Here is a 22281-nt window from a genome sequence, read left to right as displayed (position 1 = left end):
CGGGGGGGAGCAGTTTAAATGGGGGCTGAGGCGGGAGGAGCTGAGAAGCTGCCAGTGGGATTCAGATGATCGTCCTTCCCCAAGGCGGAGCCCCCCCAAAGCGGCACCGTCGTCATCGCCGCTTTATCGCCTGCCACCCCCCCCCCCCGGCGTGGGCGGAAGCCGCCTTCTTATTGATCTTATGCAAGATGATCTGCAGACATTTTTCTGACTCTATAAGATTGTTGATATTATTTGGTTATTGGATATGCAAGTAATTGCTTTTGTGCGCAGACTGCCTTTACATCCTTGCACATGTAAAGCAGGGGAAAATTTACAGAAACTCCCGGCAGCCTGGCCCTTCTATGCGCGAACACAAATGCTGCCCGTAAGATAGATATGATCCCCAATATAGCACGTATGACAGTAACCGCACCCAATGCAAGAAGTGAAGAAAAGAGAAAATAACCTTTACAGCGTGGATCACCTCTTTTCAGACAAAAGGTGATCATTCGGCGAGTCATCCTCGCCATCTTTCTCCGGGATATTGGCAAGACGATCCCGGTATGGTTCCTCATCATCACTGAAGATTTCCTCGTCGCTCTCCCCGGCGAATGCATTATACAGTTCACCACCACGACGCTGAGGCCGACCAGCTGCCCCAGCCATGGGGTGTATCTCGTCTTCGTCCTCGATCATTTCGAACTCATAGTCATCGTTGGGGTTGGTGCGGCGGCGCTTAAGCCGCTGGAGCTGGAAGTAGACACCCAGGCCGATGAAGAAGACAATAATCATGCCCAAGGATGCGTAGATCCAGACCTGAGTGCGCTTCGAAGCCCCGAAGGAGGGAAGGTAGCTGGACAAATGGTCCGACGCAGAGGTGGAGGTAGGAGAAGCGGTGCTGGTGGCAGTGGCGGTAATGGTAGATTCCAATTCTTCGGCTGGGAATCCCGTCTCGGACGCCTCGCCGGGCTTTTGGTTGACAGGCCGGTCATGGTGGTCGTCAGGGTTGGTAGGAGTGGCTGTCTTTGTTGGCAGAGGCTCAACAGTAGTTGTAGCCACATGGGCTTCCTCGTAAGGGTGGTCGTCGTCGTTCTCCTCCGGTAGCGGGTGGAGCGGCTGATTAGTTCCATCGACGGACTCACCCCAGAGGTTGAGTCTCCAATCGATAAAGACGCCAGTGTGTTCGTTGACTTGAGAGTCTTTGACGATCACCGTCCACTCTCCCACAGGCGATTCACCCCTAGTTTGCAGATCAGCCAAAAAAGATCTCAAAGAAAGTCCAATCCTCAGATGAAAGACACTTACCAGTGAGCGACGGACATGAAAGTCCAGTCAACATAGCCGGATTTTTCATTATCGCTATCGCGAGCGACACTCAGATGACTGATAATACCCTTTGGGCTACGCAGTTCCACACTGAGATCACCACGACGAGTATGGTTGACGTTCATTGTGACCGTCACATGCTCCAGCTTCCCAAAATTGGCACCCTTGAGGTGGTCGTCCGTCACCACATACCGACTGAGCAGACCCTGGGAGCCCTGGGGGATGTTGTTGTGCACACGCAACCAGGGAGAGTTGAACCACGCCTGGGGCTTCACAAGGTCCCAGGTCTGAGCCTTGTGAACCAAATAATAGGTATCGACCTTGCCAAAGCCCCAGTCGTGGCTGAACTTCTTGCCAGACGGCAGATCTACCCAGCTGCCATCGTTTTCCTTCACTGGTACCGCAGACTCGATCATCAAATATTGGATGTCACGCCAGGTGAGCTCAGGCCGAGCGCTGAGTGCAAGGGCAATCGAGCCTGCGGCGAGCGGACCAGCCGCTGACGTGCCACCGTGCTGGGAGTAGCACTTGTCCGCACCAACGTCAGTTGTGTGGATCGCATCTCCAGACCCACTGCTGTACGCGACCACTAGCTGTGCTGAGCAGGACTCCGAATAGGTCGGGTGGTTTCCTTGACGATCAATAGCACCTACAGTGACACTGTAAATGCTGTTGGTATACCCGTCGAAATTGCAGTTGTCGCCAAACATAGCTCCGTTTCCGGCAGCAAACACGAAAATCGAGCCCTTTCCACCACGTCCTTGCTGCACGCCATTGACCATCGCGCGCTTGATCAAAAGCCCCGGCGCATCCATCGTTGCACCATCGTCAGGGGGCCCCCACGAGCATGAGTAAATATCATTATCCTGGAAAGCAAAGTTGATGGCTGCAGCTTCGTCGACGTCGTCAATCGCCTTGGACAGAATTCGAATCCCGGATACCTTGCTGTCATATGCAACACCAACACCACACACGTCATTCTTCGCCGCTGCGATTTCGCCCGAGCACCGCGTACCGTGCTTGTCATCATAAAGGAGAGGTCGAGGCTCGGGCCCATGTTCGTTGAAATCCCAAGAGCCCTGGGCAAAATAGTTTGGTTTTAAGTCGTTGCTGTCCATATCTAATCCATCATCAACCACAGCCGTCGCCACCCCATGACCAGTGATACCCTCCAGCCAGATGCCTGTAACATTGAGATCATGGCCAGGTTGCAGGACGTTGTATAGATGCCATTGGTTTTTAAATATCGGGTCGGTGATCCCCAAGGTTGACATCATCTTGCTCTGTTGCTCCAGCGCCTTCAGGTCAGCCCTGGGGCTGACCCTCTCGACGGTGTGCTTGGAAGGGGGCGGCATCCGCTTCTGCAGCCTTTGCCTGGGCGGCTCCAGCCTTTGTGACCATAGAATGCCCTCCAGCGGATCCTCACTTCGAGATGCGGCGCCATCCCCCGACCGACGGCGAAGCTTTCGCCTGGATTTCAAATCATCTAACAAGACGTTGAAGTTCGAGCTCTGCTCGCGCGGCAGGGAGAAAGTGTGATGGCCTCGCAGCTCTCCGATCTGGCCCTCATGTCGAGCACCAAGCATCCGTGCAACATGGGCGGGAGGGGTGGCATCGTCGAGATGAAGGGCGAAGAAGTCGCGAGATTCATGAGATCGGGGGTGAAGGGATGCGGAGGCTGCGCCAACCAAGCTGAGGACGACAGCAATGCCGCCAGCGACACGCATGATGGGTAGAGTGGCCGCTCGGCGGGTGGAGGCAAGGTAGCGCGCTTGCTCTCAGAGATTGGTTCGGGCGGTAGGGGGCGCTGCCACGAACGGTGCCAGACCTTTTTCGTGGCACAAAGGGCAGGGAGGAGGAAGGGAGGAGGAACGAAAGGAGTTGATTTAGGGTCGAGGAGAAGAATGAGAATAACGGGGAAGGGGAAGCGGAGAAAGAGAGAGAGTAGAATAGGAGGATCGTCGGGAAGCCAGAATAACACGGGACCCGACTGGGCGGCAAAGTTGGGGCAGCTCGAGGGGAAGGGTCTGTGTTGTGTTCGCAGGCAGTGCTCTCCTATGGCCCCCTATGATGCTGTTTCTTTCATGAAAGACCACGGTTGCTTCTGCATACGGCAGGTTAGGGGTCGAGGCGCACCCAAGGGTTAAAGGCTGAGGCTTACGTACTAAGGACGGGACCAGCCAGCCACGAGGTACAGAGGACTACGAAGTACTAGGCACCACGTTTCGCCGGCAAGCCATCAAAGAACATCGTAACTGCGGAGTACGGAATACAATCGACGTCCAGTCTACAATCATTATTGTTATGCTAAGAAGGAATGAAGAGAGACGTCGAGTGATCTTTCCGCACGGTCGGGAGTGCTGTGCAAGTTGCTGATAGTCTCTCATAGGCCCTGGGATTCCTTGCATATGAATGACAGACGGGTCGGCTTGGGAGGAAAAGCCGGGGCGCCTACAGTACAATGTCCCCACAGCGCCCATTATGTTTCCTGTATCATCGTTGAAAAACCAAGGGTATAGGATGAGTTATGATCCTGGAGGACATTGATGACCTAGTAGCCATGAGGCCATCTGTCGAGAGCCGTCAGCTGAGGCATTTTAGTTTTCAGGTTAGCGAGTACTCCGTATGGACGACCGGTTGGTAAAATGAAAGAAGGTGGAGTTCTGAAGGGGCGAATGCTTAATATCAGGGAGCTCAATTATGCCATTATGGTGATTGAGAAGGGGGAACGGGGCCGTAAAGTGGCAACAAGGTGTCCCACACTGTTCAGTGTTCAACCATAGAACCACGCGGTGGACTCCACTCTTAAATGCACTTGGCAACAACCAAATCAAAACCACCATAGAACAATAGAACGCTAACTGGAATCGAATTTCAACAGCCAGCAAAGTCTTGGAAGTTTCTGGAATCAGGGACAACCAGACAATCCGACAATCATTGATTCATGCATCTCTCGCACGAGGGGGGTTCGCTGGCCAATGAAGCTCGGCCCGCGCGAAGGCTGGGGGGAAATACCAGCCACCGGGATATTGGCGATGTATAGAGAGCGGCGCAAGCTCGTCCTCCACTTCAGCCTCTCCCAATTCTTCTCCTCCATTCCATTCCACTCCCACTCTAACTATCGGATTGTCCGATCATCCCATTTTCCAGCATTTCCGATTCCATCCCGCCAGGGAATCTCGTGCCACCCTCTTGCCCGTCACCGCCACCACCCCACCCAAGTACCTGACGGGCAGCCTGTCGCAACCTGATTCTCAGGCGAGGATGTGGTGAGCCCCCGTCAGGCATCAGGCAGAGTCGGATTGCAGTTTCGCGTGCATAAACAGAACCTCGTATGTCGAGTCCCATTCTGCCCTGCATTTTCTGTTCAGTCTTAAACAATGTCTTTGTGAGCGAACATTGACCAGAGTTGGATCTCAGCCGGGGCCACCCTTGAGTCGTTGAGTCGGACTTTTCGTCGGCGCCATCGCCCATCGCCCGAAATACTTCTCCATACATCGAGTCCAATATGGCGGCGGCGACAATGCGCGGATCGCCTGATCTGGCGAGCCACAGCTTTAATACACAGACAGGCAAGGGAGCTCGCCGAGCTTCGGAGAGTCGCAGGTATAGCACAACGGCTCCAAGCACGGAGAGCTATGAAGAAGACACAGGATACGAGCTTCCGGCGACAGAGGGCCCTTACAAGCAACCTACGCCTAAGGCCATCTCAGGTCCGAAGGGATCAGGGCCGCCGACTCGGTCATTCTCAGCCAGAGCAGCCGCCAATCTGAATTATACTACGCGCAAGCCTGCGCCTGCGGCCCCTCCGGGGCTCAGCGAAGAATCTACCACCCCTCGCGGCCTTCCACCCACCGACTATCTCCAGGGCCCCGATGCAGTTATGCAAGAGAATGAAGAGCCGATTCCCCCATCGGAGGCTGCTGCTCCGAGTATGCCATCGTCGCCCAGTCGATCGAACACCCTGCGCTCAACAAGTGGTTCTGGTACTAGGCGAGATTGGGCATCGGATCGTTCGCCATTACAGAAGCTTGAAGTGACCCTCAATGGGATCAGCAAAGAGGAGAAGCGAGCACGAGTACAAGAAGCCGAAATGAGGCTAAGAGAACGCCTTGCTCGCCAAAAAGTCGCAAAAGAGCAGGCCGAGGCTGCCGCTGCTGCCGCTAGTGCTCCTCAACCAGGTTCAAAGCAGAGCGCACCCTCGGAGGATCATGGCATTCCTGCTTACGCGAGAAAGAATAAACCGAAGGACATCATAGTGGAGGAGACTGCACGGGGAGCACCACCTATGCCTCGGCCGGGGGGTACCGGAGTGCGCCATAGCAGAGCCGTCTCAATGAATCCTCAATATCCGGTCATCCGTGGGCCCGAAATTGCTCATCACGCCCGTGCAGAACATGCCGTACCCACATCAGTGACGACGGGCAGTATTCCACGGCGATCAGTCTCAGTGCGTGAACATCCGGCAAAGGAGGGACCTGCTAGCGAAAGGTTTACACACTCGCGCCCAATCTCCCAGCAAGGCCCCCCGAAGCCGATGCAGGCTGTTCCTGCTATCTCAAGTGCAGAGAGGATAGAGACTCCTCTGGCTTTGAAATCCCTATCTGGTGGCTCGCTTCCGAAGTCGAAGCCACGGCAAACAGTGTCATTTGATGTGCCACCGCCCACACCTCCACCGATTTTCGAGTGGAGGAATGCACCCGTTGCTCGGCTTGGAGCCACAGACTTTGATTTCCAACATTTGGATATGGATCGAAGCAAAGCATGGTGGGAAGGCGGCGCTTCGTCCGATCGCAGAAAGAGCAGGGCTCTTCCCAATGATTATCACACTGCGGCTCAGAAGTTAACAGGTAAGAGGCAGCAGTTATCCGCCCCGCCGCAGGACTAGATGAGAAAATACGAGCTAACTGCAAGTAGGAGTCACTGAGCACAAAATTTTCCAGCCAAAATTGTTCTTGAGATGTGGCCCTCTGCTCAGATACACTGGCATCAAGAAAGAGAGTATCGATGGAGCCCACGGTCCCGTCGAAAAGGAATACTGGCGTGGCTCCATTCTGATTGTCACAAAGGACTCCCGCTCCTTTTACGACACCCCGCCTACATTGAGACTCTTCTCACAGCCAATGGATCTCTTGCCCCCTCCACCGGCAGAGGTCAATGGCGAGGACGGGGCTCTCGCACCTGAATATGTCGACCCTACTGCCGGCCTCATGAAAGTCGGCCGCGATGGACGTCCACTGTATGTGAAGCCAGTGGACCACCTCGAAGAAAATGTTGACCTGTCCGCCGTGGAAAATGATGACGGGATCTACGAGCTATCCCCCAGCATAATTGACCACAGCACGGAGGGATCCAAGCAACCTATATCTTCAAACAGAATCCATCACGTCGACGGTGAAACCGCGGAACTACATCGAGATATTTCCGGAGTCCGTCTATATGCCGATGCTGCCAGAGACGTAACCTTTTGGAGATTCAACCTTGAGATCGAGCTCAGCGCAACGCAGCAGCGGATTGCCTACCGCATTAATCAAGGTCCTGCCTTGGGATTCTGGGTTCCAGCAATGAGCCAACCTATGAACATCATGTTCCACAGTGGCAACGGCTTTGGCCCTACTGCCGACCCAGACCCTCTCTGCGGACCTGATCCACTCTGGCGTGATATTTTGAACGAGCACCAGACGCAACCTTTCCATGTGATGATCGGTGGTGGCGATCAGATTTTCAACGATACAGTGATCACAGACTCAGCACTATTCCAGGAATGGATCAAGATCAAGAATGCAGCAGAGCGATATGGGGCGCCACTTACCCCCGAATTCCGTGCCGAGCTCGAGAAGTTTTACCTTGAACGCTATGCTTCATGGTTCTCACAAGGTCTCTTCTCCTTGGCTAACTCTCAAATTCCAATGATAAACATCTGGAATGATCATGAGATATTTGAAGGATTTGGATCTTATCATGAAGATTTCATGCGAAGTGCTGTTGTCTCCGGGCTGGGGAAGATTGCGTTCAAGTATTATCTCTTGTTCCAGCATCACAGCGTGCCAGAAGAAACAGAGATGGACGAGCCTAGCTGGCTTCTTGGTGCCAGACCTGGTCCATACATTGAACAAAGAAGCCGAAACCTATTTATGTCTCTAGGCAGCGATGTGGTCTTCTTGGGCCTGGACTGCCGAACTGAACGACAGGTAAGATTTCTGGTGGCCCTTTATAACGGACGTGAGACATGCTAATACATCTCCACAGAGCAACGAGGTCCTTAGCTCCGAAACTTGCGAATTGATCTGGGATCGATGCCACCGTGAAATCATTAAAGGGAAAACGAAGCATCTGATTGTTCTCTCGAGTGTGCCCATTGCCTATCCTCGCGTGGTACGTTGCTCCGCTCGATCCATCTCCCCACTTCAAACTGACCAGAGCGCCCACAAGGCTGTGCTCAAGAATTACATGAACAGTCGCAAATCCCTAGGCAAAGCTGGCATGATCGGTGGCCTTGTCAACCGTTCCGGTGGCAACGTGGAAGTGTTCGACGACCACTGGACCGGAAAGCACCTGAAGTCCGAACGTACCTGGCTGGTGGAAGACCTGCAAGATCTCGCTGCAGATAAATCCGTTCGAGTCACTATTCTCAGGTAAGAGTTGCTCAATATCCTCGTCATTGAAAAATATGTATACTAAATCATCGCTTCAGTGGCGATGTTCACTTGGCGGCCATCGGACAATTCTACTCTAATCCGAAGCTGGATGTTGCCAAAGACCGAGATTACCGATACATGCCGAACGTGATTTCCTCCGCCATTGCCAACATGCCCGAGACAGAACTTATTTCAGACATGCTCAACAAGCGCAACACAGTGCATCACATGGACTCGAATACAGACGAAGATGTTATCCCCATCTTCACACAAGACGTCGATGGCAAGCCGCGCAACAACAAGCGTCTGCTCCCTCGGCGAAATTGGTGCTCTATCCGGGAATATCGCCCCGGCTCAACGCCTCCCGGCACGCCCGAGTCGGATATGACGCCGACCCCAGAGCCCCGTCCTGGCAAGCTTCAACGTACTCTATCGCTGGGACGTGGAGACAAAGGACCCGGTAGCAAGCCTGGTGGTCTCCTGCGGCGGTTATCCATACGAGGACCTCCTCCTACCAGGACTATGAGCTTCGGGCGCGAGGCTGCAATACCCGATCGAGGAGCTCGTGTCAATGCACCATTTCCCCGCCCCAACGAGGGCGGAGATAGCTATTTCCCGGGAGACCCACAAGAGCCTCAGCCTGGTCAATTCCACCGACGGCCTACCAATCTCAGTCTGAAGGCAGCCAAGAAAGCAGCCAAGCAAGGAGACGATGGCGCTGGGGCTTTTGTCGACCTCGAGGGTGGACTGGCCATCACCTTGAACCTGGAGATCAGTCCGCACGACCCCTCCGGCATCACTGTACCCTATAAACTACTCGTACCTGTCCTACGCTACGACAGCACCGAATATGACCCCCGGCCCACTCCAGTGGTCAAGGGCTGGCGCAAATGGCTGAGCATGCCGCGCATCAAGAAGAACGAGGAGGAAAACGGCGACGAATACGAGGAGGAAGATGACGCCGATGATTACGAAGACCATGACACCATCAATAATACCCGCGCAAACGCCGCCGCCACTCACCCACAGTATGAAAGATACCCTGGAAGTGACGAGGAGTCGGAGGGAGAGGTGCCGCACCGATTGCCCCCTGAGGCCGTAGCTGATGAGTCTCCCGAGGAGGATGAAGGGCCTAGTCGGCCACGAAAGAGGTGGTTTGGGGTGATTTGATGTACAATATGACGATTTACGCTGGTGTTTTGGGGGCTCTCTTTAGGATGTGTATGATTGTTTTTGATCTGGGTGATTTGATCTTGATGTCTTCCACCTATTTTCGTTCCCCGTGGGGTTATTTATTTTGATGGTTAAGACCACTTCTCAGGTTGATTGAAACTATGTGTAGATTGATGCGCGGAGTAGACATGTATTTATCCTGCGGAGTTGGTTATCGTTATCAGTATAGGGTTGAGCTTGTCATGTGTAGGCCAGCCGCGGCTACGAAGGAAAACGAGCCATTTTGGCCACGATTATGCAATTGACCAGACCGCCCTCGGGAGGGGCAATGGCGTGATCTCGCCGAGACAATCCCGACGATAAGAAGGCGATAAACAAAATTAGTCGGCTTAGTCGGCTTAGTCTGCTTAGATATACCGCCGCCGGCCGGACCTCGATATCATGCACTAATAATGCTCAAAGCCAACTTATCAATCAGATCAAGTCTGGTTCTAGTTAGTCGGGAGCCTCGGAGGCGGGACCACTTAGAAATGTGTGATGTGATCTTGTTATCCGCTTTGTGTCCGCCGGTCGAGGCCTTGTCACGTGCGCACATGCTTAGAAAGCGAGGGCCTCGACGCGGGCAAATGATTAATTCATGGGTTGCGGAAAGACGCACTTGTTCCTGATCCCATCATCAAGACCCCACTAGCCCCCCTTCCAGGCTTGATAATAAAAACCGTTTCTTACATTTAACCCCCCTCTCTTCCGAAATACCTTCAAGCTGTTTTCCTCCACTCTCCGCCGTTTCCCTTCCGCCCTCCGGTCCCTCGGATTCACTGCCGCCGCGGCCTCAACAACCCTCCACCAACAATCTCCTCCCTCTCCGGCATCGGTCCTCAAGCAACCTTTGTCGACGTCCCCGCGCGTCAATTATCCCAATACCGCCAGAATGGTGCACTCCAAAGTAGTTAGTAAGTGTTACGGCGTGAACGGACTCTGTTCGGGGAAGTTGTCTCAGGGCTAACAGGGCTTTTCTTTCAGTTATCGGTTCGGGCCCCGGCGCCCACACTGCCGCCATCTACCTCTCGCGCGCTGAACTCGAGCCTGTCCTGTACGAGGGTATGCTTGCCAACGGCACCGCCGCCGGTGGCCAGCTGACTACCACCACCGACGTCGAGAACTTCCCTGGCTTCCCTGACGGTGTCGGCGGCGCCGAGCTGATGGACAAGATGCGCGCTCAGTCTGAGCGCTTCGGCACCAAGATCATCACCGAGACCATCTCGAAGCTGGACCTGTCCCAGCGTCCCTTCAAGATGTGGACTGAGTGGAATGACGGTCCCGACAACGAGCCCGCCCACACTGCGGACGCGGTGATCATCGCCACCGGCGCCAATGCCCGCCGTCTGGACCTGCCCGGCGAGGAGAAGTACTGGCAGAACGGCATCAGTGCCTGCGCGGTCTGCGACGGTGCTGTGCCCATCTTCCGCAACAAGCCCCTGTACGTGATTGGTGGTGGTGACTCCGCCGCTGAGGAGGCCATGTTCCTGGCCAAGTACGGCAGCAACGTCACCGTGCTTGTCCGCCGTGACAAGCTCCGTGCCTCCAAGGTTATGGCCGACCGCCTGCTCAGCCACCCCAAGTGTAATGTCCGCTTCAACACTGTCGCCACCGAAGTCATTGGCGAGAGCAAGCCTAACGGTCTCATGACCCACCTGCGCATTAAGAGCACTGCCAGCGGTGAGGAGGAGATCGTTGAAGCCAACGGTCTGTTCTACGCTGTTGGCCACGACCCCGCCAACGCCCTGGTCAAGGGCCAGCTCAAGCTTGATGAGGATGGCTACATCGTTACCCAGCCCGGCACCAGCCTCACTAGCGTCGAGGGTGTCTTCGCTTGCGGTGACGTTCAGGACAAGCGTTACCGCCAGGCCATCACCAGTGCTGGTATGTCTATCATTGCCCTTTCTTATTCACAAAGCAAAATCCACTAACTGATGCTCCATAGGCTCCGGCTGTGTCGCTGCCCTCGAGGCCGAGAAGTTCCTCTCCGAGGCCGAGCCTGTCACCCAGGAGGTCAACGGCGTCAAGGCTGCCCCTGTCCTTTAAATATTCCAACCTCATCCTACCACAAATCTGCCATCTCTCCTTTCCCTCTCATGATCTCGACCATTTACGGCGCATAGGGTTTAAGATTGCTCGCGTGGACGCGCATTACTAGACTTATCTGTGTTCTGCGATCTGACTGTTCCCAATGCCCCATGCATATTTTCCTTTTCCTCTCATGGTTGACGGATTTTCGCTCATATACTACCTTGTTTCTGTTGGTTCCTTTTTTTTTTTTTTTTTTTTTTTTGTCTGGGATGCTCGATGATCCCTCTGATCAGTAGATCGGATTCGGGCTTGGTTGCTCGGGAATAATCGTTGCCAATATAGATAGAAATAGACGATTTTCCCAAATATCTCAGTGCTATCTCTAACGCATCGGCTTCCTAAATACTCCCTCCGGTTTAAGTCAACGGACAGAGAGAATATAGGGATTCGGCACGAAAGCTGTCTCATCATCATCACCAAGCCTTCAAGTTGGACACTCTACCAGACCCTGGCTAAGTTAACGTTTAAGGTTATTACATGATGACATCATCAAGATACTCCCATTCAGGAACAAGCCGTATAATAATAGTCCTGCACCTATTTGTTCCTCTAATCTTCCATCCGTTCATCCATTCTGGATATACTAAGCATCCTCGCTGGCTGACGTCAAGGTAAACAAGACAACCTCCCACTGAAAATGTCATCTGTGTATGAAAGCGTGGGTGTTGTGTCAGAGGAAGCAGGAGCAGGCATGTTTCTCGCGCACCTTCCCTCTGATACGCCCGTCTATTGCTACAACGCAAAACTCGATCTTGAGAGCCTCTTCCCTCCGTCTTCAGTCGAGGATCGCTTTGTCGTCGTGAAAAACTTCCCACCAGAAACCCTCGCCGAATGCGAGCAACAATTACCCGGACGGTGTGACTACTCGCCGTTACTACAGATTCTCATTATCACCATGCCTACCCTACCTCATGAAGAAGGGGCCGACGCCTTTGGGTTTATGATTCGGACCCTCGCCCAAGAGATGCAACTCCAGAGACGGCTTCAGTACTGGGTAACCACTCGTGTCGATACCCCCGATCGAAGCAAGCAAGCAGACCGGGCGTGGGGGCCCCGCCGCCAAGGAAGAGAAAGTCCAACGGTGGCATTGGAGGTTGGCTTCTCGGAGACTACAGCGAAACTCGAAAAAGATATCGCTTGGTGGATTAATGAATCCCATGGCGTGAGAATGGGAATTACTGTCCATATCAAAAAAGCATCCGGCTCTATTGAAATCAGATCCTGGGTGCCAGCAATCACGCCATCACTAAGCCATGTCCAAATCGCCTCAAGGGGTCGCCCTATTGTCGACAAAAACATCAGTAATCCTGCACCACCTCGAGTGGCCCAAAGAATCTTCATCAAGAGAGGGAAAGATGGTTCTACGATTGAAGGGGGGACCTGACTATTCCATTTGATGCTATCCTGTTGGATCAACCGAAAGCAGACGAGCATGACTTTGTGTTAACCGCCGATATGCTATTGCATGGGTTGGCAGATTATGTCTGGGATGCGATGGAAGAGAATGAAGTGATCAAGGCAAAAAAGAGGGAGAATCGATAACTCTTATCATTATGAGTGAATTGTCCCGAGCCGCGCTCAAAAGGGGAGTAAGACAATACTTGAAACCAGTTGTATTTGTATTCTAGCAGCGGTCTTTGCGAGATTGACACAATCCAACCAAGCATCAATCCCCTCCTTACATCTGTACGGACGATAAAAAGAGAAGTACAGGTGTAACACAAAGGAGCACTTGATGATCTCTTTGGATTCAGATTCCAATTATTGGAACTAATAATCTAGGCGCGACTGAAACAGGAAAGCTCAGCCTAAAGGGCCACAGACGAGCACGACGGAACCTGCCAGCTCTCATAGGGATTGTCCGCACACCACTTGTGCTTGACTTCGTACGATCGGCGGTTCCACTCCACAGCGACCTCTTGGAACTTCGCGAAGGCTTCGTCGTTGGCGAGACGATTAGCTTCAACCTGGTCGATATATGGCTGCTTCTCAGCGTGAGGAGCATTGCGCCACATCAGACCGAGGGCAGCGCGGATGTCATCCCGAGATGCCTTGGCATTCGGGTTATTCGATGCCGCCCGCCGAGTCGCGTCACACTGGTCTTTGCACTTGGTCCAGAAGTCCTTCTGGTACAAGAGGAATGGGTTGCGTCCTGCCTTGGGCGGTGGTGCTGGTGTGGGGCCCAGTTCCTCGTATATTGCTGCCCACGTAGCTTGGTCGTAAGCCTGCCGGCGCTGTTTCTCGGCGACGTTGGGGCTGCGCGATGCTGTGGCTGGCGCTGGATGCTTTGGGGTGTCTGGAACGGTGCTAGTCGTCGGGGTCGTCACGATGTTGGTGGTTGGCTTTTCCGGGACAAGGGGGACGGGGATCTCGATGGGGCCGATGGTAGCTTCGATCACTTCTGATGCTGCGCGTAGACCGGATAGGTAGGCGCCGTGGACGGTGGCGGGGTGCGTCCCGCAGGTGGCTTCGCCGGCAAAGTGGAGATTGCCCACTTGTCGTGCCATGAGATCATAGTCTTCAGGTTGGGCTCCGGCTGCTACGAAAGAGTAGCTGCCGCGAGTGAACGGATCTGACGCCCAGCGAGTGACAATGGTCTCGAGAGGGTCCGGAACGACAGCATGTTTAAAGACGTTTCGCAGCTGGGTGGTGACTTCGGCGATAATCTCGGCATCCGGGGTGTGCTCGGCCTGGTGTGCGGCATCCCCTGCCATGAGACCAACGAGAACGGGTAGGCCTGTCGTGCGAATGCAGTTCCAGAAAAGGTAGAACCGGCCACGGTTCGCGGCGTACTCCTCCTGGACCATACTCTCAGGGTTGTCAGGTTCGCGAAGAAGACCGAAGAAATCACGCTCTGTATCCCAGAATGGCTCGTCGAATACTAAGACAACTTTGTTCAAAAGGCCAAATCCTAGACGGGTAATTGCGCCTTGCTTCCAATCAGGAAGAGGTGGTTCGAATTGAACAGAGTGATGCTGGAGGGTGCCGAGAGAGCCAGTATACACGACGTGATCGCCTACAAACTTTTCGCCGTCCTCGCAGTGGACAACCGCCTTGCGGATTCCCGTGCCGTTGGCATCATAAGTGATTTTCGTCACAATTTTGTTGGTATGCACGTTGAGTTTCTCAGGCACAGAGTACAGACCGTACGGTAATTGGTTGTAACCCCCAACGACCATGGAATGCAGCCCTTCGAATTCATTACCGGAATCCTGGTCCGCCAAGGTCAGACTGAGCTTATTGGGATTGGCAGCAAAGGAGTACTCGAGATTTGCAAAGTGCCAGTTCAGGAGCCGCATATCCCGAGGCGTCAGTGGAAGCATACGTTGGTACTGTTTGATTCCCTCATCCATTACAGCACCGAGTGTTTGGGGTTTCGCAGCATGCGCAACGGGGTCCAAATCCAGTGTATCGTCTGCAGTGTAGCCGGTGTTCAACTTCCATCCCACAGCCTGGGCTGCCACGGCCGCTGGGTGGTCATTTGTATCGCCCTCGAGCTTCGGCGCTGCACTGTTGGTTGGATTGGTGTCTCCTGTCTTGTGTCCCACTCCTCGACGTCGGCGAATTCGTTTGGTAGGGACGAGAGAATCAGTGGTACCTGTCGCTCGTGCCTCCTCCCATTGTCGTACGGTCAGACCATCGTCCACGGCAGTCTCTCTTCCATCGTCAATCATCTCGCGGTCGCCCTCGGCAGTTTGCTTGACAAGTTTCTTATGACGATAGGCGAAGGCTCGTTCCGAAACATCTTCGTAGAGTTTATTGGCCATTTCATCCTGTGAATTGGGGACGGGGGAACCATCAAAGTCATAGATCGTGGAAAGGTCGTGCAGCAGATGGTGGTGAAGAGCCAGTTGGCCACGAACAATTTGATCAAGAGGATTCCCACGATCAAAGCCGATGATAATCTGGGCACCCATTTCTGCTTTGGGAACAAGGCCCGATGGCAAAATCTCAGATTGAAGACTGTGGAGAGGACGTGAGTAGACTCGTCCGCCAATTCGTGGACGTCCTTCAATCACAACGACCCGAGGTTCTGTCTCTGCGTCACGATGGTGCTTGAAGAGACCCTCTAGTTGCCGCGCACAACCAAGTCCTGCTACACCGGCTCCCACGACAAGGATGACAGGTCCTTCTTTTCGGCGTCCTCGTCGGGGAGGCACCAAAGGCATGGGGACCTCGACGCAGCCGAAATTGATGTATCCATACCGCGCCAGCCAGTCATAAGCAAATGAAGCCAGATTCATCCAACGGTAGTCTTTGGCACAGCCGAGTGCCTCCTCTCTGCTGACACTGACCATTGCGTTTCGAGTCCAAAGACGTAATATGCCATTGCGGATGTTCAGGTAAGCGGTAACGTGCATATGGCAGAGATGATCTTGCAGAATTTCTTGCTCCTTGTCATGCAATGCATATGGATCAAGTCGAGACGCATATGCAGCTGCCACACATTGCTGGCCATAGACGGACGGCGGAAGCTTGGACGGGATGGATGACCGGGGTCGACATTTGGATAAATCAACCTTGATGTTATCCAACACACTGACACCCGACGAACCCGACGGAGTGGGTAAAGAATGAGCTGGAGTAGTCGGAGGAGAGGCAGACTTCCCCGGCTCAAAGGAGGATGTGACCGAGGTCGATGTAGTTGTCTGGTTCAGCGTGCTTATGCTTCCACCAATATACGACTCCACTAGTGAACTTTGTATCCTATGGATGCTATCGGTGACGGTCGCATGCGAGACAGATTGAAGGCTAACAGGCCCCTGCTGATATTCCAAGGCCACCGTAGGCGAGGAATGAGCAAGAGGGGTCAGAGGACCGCTGTCAGTTCGAAGCCTCTTCACAGACGGCTCCGAGTGTTCAGGTTCGGACGACTCGATTTTGGCGTGTATATCAAGATTTGAAAAGCCATTTGAAGCCACGTGGTTCGCGGAGGGATGTTGTTTCGGAGGAATACCCGCGAGCGGCGGTATCGCCAAAGACGACGTGGCGTGCATGTTATAGGAAGGTCCAATGTTGCCTGTATCGACTTCTTTTTCCAAACAATTTCTGACCTTCAAAGAGAAAAACGTGGAGGTGAGGCAGGGGCGCTTAGACGTTGAGACGAGGCCTTACTGTCCTCCAGGGAGGCGGTTGTATCAAGATACAGAATCACAGGCTGGGATATCAAGCGGCGAAAGTTCGAATCATGTTTACTTCGCTTGCGCAGGGCATCGTTTCAAGGGCATAAGCTATTTGAGGAGCAGGACCAACGATATCGATGAACCTGCATCGAAGTTAGATGCTATGCTTCAAAGATGGGTTCTATGCTGATTTTTTTTTGGCATGCATTGTAGTAGATGTGGCGGAAGCACCGGAGACAATCGGGGATTAGGGACCTCCACATACATTCAAGTCACCCACTCCCCCGCAAACCCGACCCGTGGTGATTTGCAAATGGGCCGGCATCAATCGAAGAACAATTGCGACGAGCGGGCGTGGAAGGGAGGGGAGCCGGATTTGACGTTGAGCAGAAAGGCCGTTGTGCCTTGATTCCTCGTGGTGGGGCGTATTTCTCAGTCCGCCCGAGGATCGACTACACGGCTGCAGCACGAACTATAAGACGCGGCATCAATAGCATCAATAGCGTCAATAGCATGTATAGCATACACGATCCGGTGGATGGAAACACAAGGCTTGGCATAGTATCATTACTATTCATCAATCTATATCGGACTACGCACGGGTCTGGCGACTCTGGCTCTGGTTCTGGTTCTGGCTCTCGCGCTCTTGACATTCCTTTCATGCTTCGCGACCCACATGGCTGTGCAGCCCATAGGCATCATCGCCCTCGCCTGGGAAGTCATCGGAGTCATTATCCGTAAACTCATCATGGTAGGACCGTCGGTTCATCTGCTTGTTCCACCGACCCGCAGAATTATTGTCGCTATCATCTTCCAGGTCCAGATCAACATGGTCATCTTCTAGATCGTCGAAGCCGATGCGTTCCTCCTCATCGCGCGCGAGCATGGTGGCAGCCGCATTCACATCATCATCATCAGAGAACCGGCGGTGAGGCCGATGCGCGGCATGGTCGGCCTGAAGGGACTCCCGGATATCGGCGCGCTCTTTGGCCTCGAGTTCTTTCGCACGAGCCAAAGTCCTGCAATTTTGGGAATGATCTATCGTTAGCAATTCGGCACCTGCATGGGTCGGGCTTGGGGCCCTCGACGCGTCCGGAAAAGAAAGTGCACCCACCTGTTGTAGATGTAATAACCCGTGAACCCTCCAACACAGACCGTCACAATGATACTGATGATGTTGATGGCCTTGGTGCCCGCACTCATCTCCTCACCCTTCTCCGACAGCAGGCGCAGGCGGCTTCCAATGAATGCAGGAACCAAGAGTTTCGGGGAGATGATGGCAGTGGCCAGCCCATACTTCAAAGGCTGTACCGTGGGAAAGGTAGACACGGCCCCGTTGCAGATCGAATAGGGCAATGGGCAGAGGCGAATCATGCAGAGGAGCTTCAGCCCGTCATACTTGAGCGTCAGCGACAGCGCTGCAAATCTCTTGTCGCGTTTCATCAGGCGATTCACAAATTTCGAGAGCACGGTGCGCGAGACATAAAATGAAACGGTCGATCCGATAATGGTCGCGGTGGCGTATACGATCCATCTATCATCGGCGAGCCATTAGTACTAGGTCCCTTCCGATACGGACGCCGGCGAGGCCAGGTTGGCCTGGACGAAGCCACTTACCCTTTCCACCAGCCAAAGATAAACCCGGCGACTGTTCCCAATGTCGACCAGCCCACCAGGGGAGGGAATGAGATGAAGAAGATACAGGTCCACAGCACAAACGCGACGAGCCACGACGTCTCCCATTTTTCCGCGACGGGGCCCAGCCAGATGAACAGCTTGCCCGTCAAGACCATGAGTCCAACGCCCAATGCCGCGGCTCCGAGCGATGCGGCATAGAAACCAACCTTCTGCCATCGCGTCAACTGCTCATATCGACCATACAGTCCCCGATACACCTGTTTCACTTGATCGACCATGCGGTCGCGAAAACTGGTGGCCCGCTCGCCCGACCAGCGCGCCGACGAGTCGCGCCGGCCCGACCGACTCCAGATGGGCTGCTCCTCATCGTCGGGAGAATCTCCGAGCGGCTCTGGCGGCGAGGTTGAGAGCGCCAATGCCCGTGCGGTGGACTCATAGTCCGCGGGCATGGTGGGCGGAGGATACTCTGGATGGGAAGGGACGGGGATCGGATCTGGGGGGAGCTCTGGAGCGGCGATCGGCGGTTGCGGAGGCGGGAACGAAAGCACAGAAAACAAAGGAATCGCCCAGGGTCCGGATCAAGGGAGGGGTTTGGTCCGAAAGTGGAGGGCATAGAGAGGCCCTGAAAATCAGGGTTCAAGCATGGGAGCAGGGCATGGGGGCTGAGTCGCAGGAAGCCAAGGCGCTCTTGGTCGTCGAGACTTACCTGGTCTCAGCTCAGGCGGATCCGTCGGAGTTTTCGGTGTTTACTCTGGTCTCGATCTACATGGGACCCAACAAGATGGTTGGACCCTGTGCCCCCGGAAACTTTGGAGGAGCCTCGGAATGCCCTTGGAAGTGTAACTAACTGACTCCGTAGAGAGGTATATAGTTCGGGGAAAGGTTACTTGGATGCCTGAACGCAGGTTGACGGCCACGATTTCCTTCCCTTCCCCCGGGGCTAGCGGCAACAAGCAAAGGCAGCGTGCTCAGCTCATGGAAATGCAAATGGCAGTCGAGAAAGCAGACTACGTTTCTGCATGGATCGGTGATGAGACTGGGATCGCTGGCCGCGATCGGACCTTATTTCGGCGTGGGGGAGTGGTGAAATGTGCTGGAGTTCGACAGCCAATCTGCCATTGTGTTTGTGCTTCCGATGTTGATCTCCTTTCTCCGCCCCCTCCTTTGTTTGCATTGGACCACTCCCTCCACAAATGCACTCTCGGTTGATCCCCTCCGTGAATACGCTCTTGCATAACACCTCCAGGACCGGCAATGCGATGTAACCGCCGCTAAAGTACCTCCGCGACATATTGCTTCGACGACTTTCGGCCTGCCCCTATATCATCCCCGTCCCGCCCATTCGACTTAGCAGGGAAACAAGGAATCATGGATCGCGGCCTCTGATGCCCGATCTATGAGTCTCCTACTGGAACCCATCCGCATCTTGTTTGAACAGATTCGTTGCTCTTCCTGTTGGTACGCAAATTTCAACCCCTCCCGTCACCTGTCGCCCTCTCGCCCTCTCGGCTTTTCGCCTTCTCGCTCGCCCGCCTCCCTCAGCTTACTCCCCTTTCCGCCGCCGCGACAAGTTCGCAACCACACCATGGTGTCCGAGGAGCTCCTCGAGAAGTGCCTGGAGATCCTCCAGGACCAGGCGCTAGATGAAGAAGAGCAGGTCGAGAAAGTGGAGGATTTCTTGCGCGCCAACTCGTCATTATCGGGCGCGTCCCTGGAGAATGCCGTGTTAGACATCCTATGGCGGCATCGCAATCGCACACAGCCCGAATCGTCCCCTCCTCCGGCTCGTCATACCGTGATTCGTCGATCATCTCCGGCGCCATGGCAGATGGCTCGCGCATCAACACCGCTCTCGCCTCAGCCAGCGACGCTGGGAACCAGTCCGGGGAGTACCTCGTGGGTGCAGAACTCGCGCGGGGCATTCTCCCGAGCTCCGCGGTCCTCAACCGTCTCTCCGTTTACCTCGCCGCGGCCATCCCCCCGCCTTGCCCTGGCGCAACCGATCCCACACTCGCCCAGTTTGAATGCGTACGAATTCTCGGATCAAAGTCAGATTTCCGACTTCTATGGCGATTTCGGCAGTGATAGCAATGTTGATTGGTTGGTGGGTGACGATGCAAACAGTACCACCTCATCGACGGGCGCCCTCAGTGTCCCCGGGTCTCTGAGTGCGACTGCGGCCGAGTTTGTCCCGGATATGAGCCCACATGATATTTTGCGCACTGTGTTGGGAGACAAACGGACCAATGATGAGATTGAAACCGCCCTGGAGGCGAACAGCTATGACCTGGGTGCAACCATTGCCGCCCTTTCACAAGACGCCGAGGCCGAGACACTATTGAAGCGAAATGAAGATGCTCGAGTGCTGGTTGGTAAATCCATGGCGATGGAACCACCCCGTCCTGTGACCCCCTCTGGGAACGGTCGTAGCCCTGTGGTCTGCAAGTACTGGCTGTCTACTGGGCAATGTCTGAGGGCGGACTGCCGTTTCAGCCATGATCTCACCAGCCATGTGTGCAAGTAAGTCTTTTGGGGACCATCTTTGGAGCGGTGGATCAGGGCAGTGAACTAACAATCACCGTTACAGATATTGGGTGATGGGCAACTGCCTGGCAGGAGATGGATGTCCATTTTCTCATGACCCCTCCGCCCTCATTTCCAACCTCAGTGTCTCCAGTAATAGTCGCCCGGCCTCGCCCGCGTCCAGCTCTCTTTTCCAAGTGGACAATGGCTCCGATGCTTTCCCACCCCTTTCATCAGCAGGGAGCGAAGACCAGTGGGCAAACCAGTCTGGTGGCCGCTACCTAGGTCTCTCCGGTCCTCAAGTAAAGCATATCCCCCCGGGGCTTCACCCCGGCATGGGCAGACGCAATGGCAGCTTGACACACCTAGGACGTCCCACCTCCCGCCCAACCAGTCGCCACCAAAACCGACCCGAATTGAATCCCTCTGCTCTGTCTGTCGACGACCCAGATGCCTTCCCGACCCTCGCCGCAGTCAGCGCAAAGAATGCGGGAAAGAAGCACCATGGGAAGCGAGGGGCTCACAATGCGGCCAAAGAAAACATCCCATCCTCGCTGGCCGATGTTGTTCGCATGTCACCGTCACCTGGGCCCAATAAAGGGAAAAATGCCCTCAAAAGTGCGAAAGAGACCAAGGGCCGCGAGAACAGCGCGGCAGCTATGACGATCTCTCCTCCTCAAAATATTCCTTGGCTCGAGACGGGTGCGCGGGCGAACCAACAATATATCAAGTATCGCACAGAAGCCATCCGTCACGGGACTGTGCGCAACAAGTTCTTGCAGAGGTGAGTCAACTAAATGCTTTTTGCTTTTCTTTCCTTGTTTTTTCTGTATAAAGGAAAAGACCAGCTGACTGACATCCCTGATTAGCGCCGCCCAAGCATGGAACCGGAGCGATGCGCGAGCTGCCAAAGCGCTTTCCCTCCGCGGCCAAGCAGAGAACGATGCTATGCGTCGTTGCCACCGCGAAGCTGCACGCCAGCTTTACGAAGAGCGCAATCAACACCTGGTCCAGGCAGGCCTAGATGGAGCTGCGGAGGAGCTCTACGTGGATCTGCACGGCCTCCACCCCGAAGAAGCAATTGAGTACCTCGAGAAAATCCTCCTCAAGCACGCTCGGGAGGGTCTTCGAGTGGTATACGCCATCACCGGCACCGGCCACCATTCTAAAAACGGCAAGGACAAGATTGGCAAGGCCGTCAAGGCCTGGCTTAACGAGTGGCGCTACCTGTTCCGCGAGTTCAGCGTTCCTGGCGAGCGCGGCGGTTATGTCGGAGGCATCCTAGGCATCGACCCAACCAGCTATGACAAGTCTCTAGCCAAGGCTGTGGCCGAGAGTGATGATGTAGCGGCTGAGAGTGGTCCACCAACCCTTACTATGGGCAAGATCCAGTTGCTCAAGCGTGAGGAGATAGAAACGAACAACTCATGATTCCTCGGTCTAATCGGTGATCGCAAGATGCGGCACGATCCCCATTGCATTTGCATGAAGAATACCTCGTAATACCCGGCATGTTCATACTAGTTGTTTGAGTGTGCTGCGCATGCAGCAAATACAAATGTTTCATAAGCAGATATTTTCTTGTTTATGGTGGTAGCCTTCGGATGTAGATTGTATTTGGGATCTCAGCTGCTGTCCCGCGGGCAGTCCGCGAACACTTCGCCGACGGGCATCCTGTTATTGATGTCTTTGTGCCTCAGGCAATAATCATGTGTCATTGGCCGTAATGTCATTCTCAGCCAGCCTGC

The 22281-nt window shown here is 54.3% G+C and overlaps 7 protein-coding genes across 7 annotated transcripts; 4 read left to right on the top strand and 3 right to left on the bottom strand.

Annotated features, from left to right (window-relative positions):
- Window positions 1–462: 462 nt before the first annotated feature.
- kexB (kexin kexB) lies at window positions 463–3035 on the bottom strand (the record flags this gene model as incomplete). The annotated part of the gene is made up of 2 exons (XM_056685869.1): window positions 463–1222; window positions 1288–3035. 2 exons carry the CDS (start codon window positions 3033–3035, stop codon window positions 463–465), a joined length of 2508 nt encoding a protein of 835 aa, XP_056544611.1.
- Window positions 3036–4816: 1781 nt separating this feature from the next.
- N7482_003743 (uncharacterized protein) lies at window positions 4817–9116 on the top strand (the record flags this gene model as incomplete). Its single annotated transcript, XM_056685868.1, has 5 exons — window positions 4817–6158; window positions 6226–7499; window positions 7558–7683; window positions 7729–7943; window positions 8003–9116. The coding sequence occupies 5 exons, from the start codon at window positions 4817–4819 to the stop codon at window positions 9114–9116; spliced, it is 4071 nt and encodes a 1356-aa protein (XP_056544610.1).
- A 934-nt stretch (window positions 9117–10050) lies between these two features.
- trr1 (thioredoxin-disulfide reductase TRR1) lies at window positions 10051–11204 on the top strand (the record flags this gene model as incomplete). The annotated part of the gene is made up of 3 exons (XM_056685867.1): window positions 10051–10072; window positions 10143–11042; window positions 11104–11204. The coding sequence occupies 3 exons, from the start codon at window positions 10051–10053 to the stop codon at window positions 11202–11204; spliced, it is 1023 nt and encodes a 340-aa protein (XP_056544609.1).
- A 682-nt stretch (window positions 11205–11886) lies between these two features.
- On the top strand, window positions 11887–12633 carry N7482_003741 (uncharacterized protein; the record flags this gene model as incomplete). Its single annotated transcript, XM_056685866.1, has 1 exon — window positions 11887–12633. The coding sequence occupies one exon, from the start codon at window positions 11887–11889 to the stop codon at window positions 12631–12633; it is 747 nt and encodes a 248-aa protein (XP_056544608.1).
- Window positions 12634–13057: 424 nt separating this feature from the next.
- On the bottom strand, window positions 13058–16246 carry aof2 (putative lysine-specific histone demethylase Aof2; the record flags this gene model as incomplete). The annotated part of the gene is made up of 1 exon (XM_056685865.1): window positions 13058–16246. One exon carries the CDS (start codon window positions 16244–16246, stop codon window positions 13058–13060), a length of 3189 nt encoding a protein of 1062 aa, XP_056544607.1.
- Window positions 16247–17030: 784 nt separating this feature from the next.
- N7482_003739 (TVP38/TMEM64 family protein) lies at window positions 17031–18459 on the bottom strand (the record flags this gene model as incomplete). Its single annotated transcript, XM_056685864.1, has 3 exons — window positions 17031–17391; window positions 17487–17906; window positions 17990–18459. 3 exons carry the CDS (start codon window positions 18457–18459, stop codon window positions 17031–17033), a joined length of 1251 nt encoding a protein of 416 aa, XP_056544606.1.
- Window positions 18460–19595: 1136 nt separating this feature from the next.
- On the top strand, window positions 19596–21964 carry N7482_003738 (CCCH zinc finger and SMR domain protein; the record flags this gene model as incomplete). Its single annotated transcript, XM_056685863.1, has 3 exons — window positions 19596–20530; window positions 20598–21317; window positions 21403–21964. The coding sequence occupies 3 exons, from the start codon at window positions 19596–19598 to the stop codon at window positions 21962–21964; spliced, it is 2217 nt and encodes a 738-aa protein (XP_056544605.1).
- Window positions 21965–22281: the final 317 nt, after the last annotated feature.

This window comes from Penicillium canariense (assembly GCF_028826845.1).
Source record: "Penicillium canariense strain IBT 26290 chromosome Unknown utg000002l_segment0_segment0, whole genome shotgun sequence".
Taxonomy (NCBI): Eukaryota; Fungi; Ascomycota; class Eurotiomycetes; order Eurotiales; family Aspergillaceae; genus Penicillium; species Penicillium canariense.
Note: the sequence above shows the minus strand (reverse complement) of the source record. Positions and strands in the feature narration are given on the sequence as shown.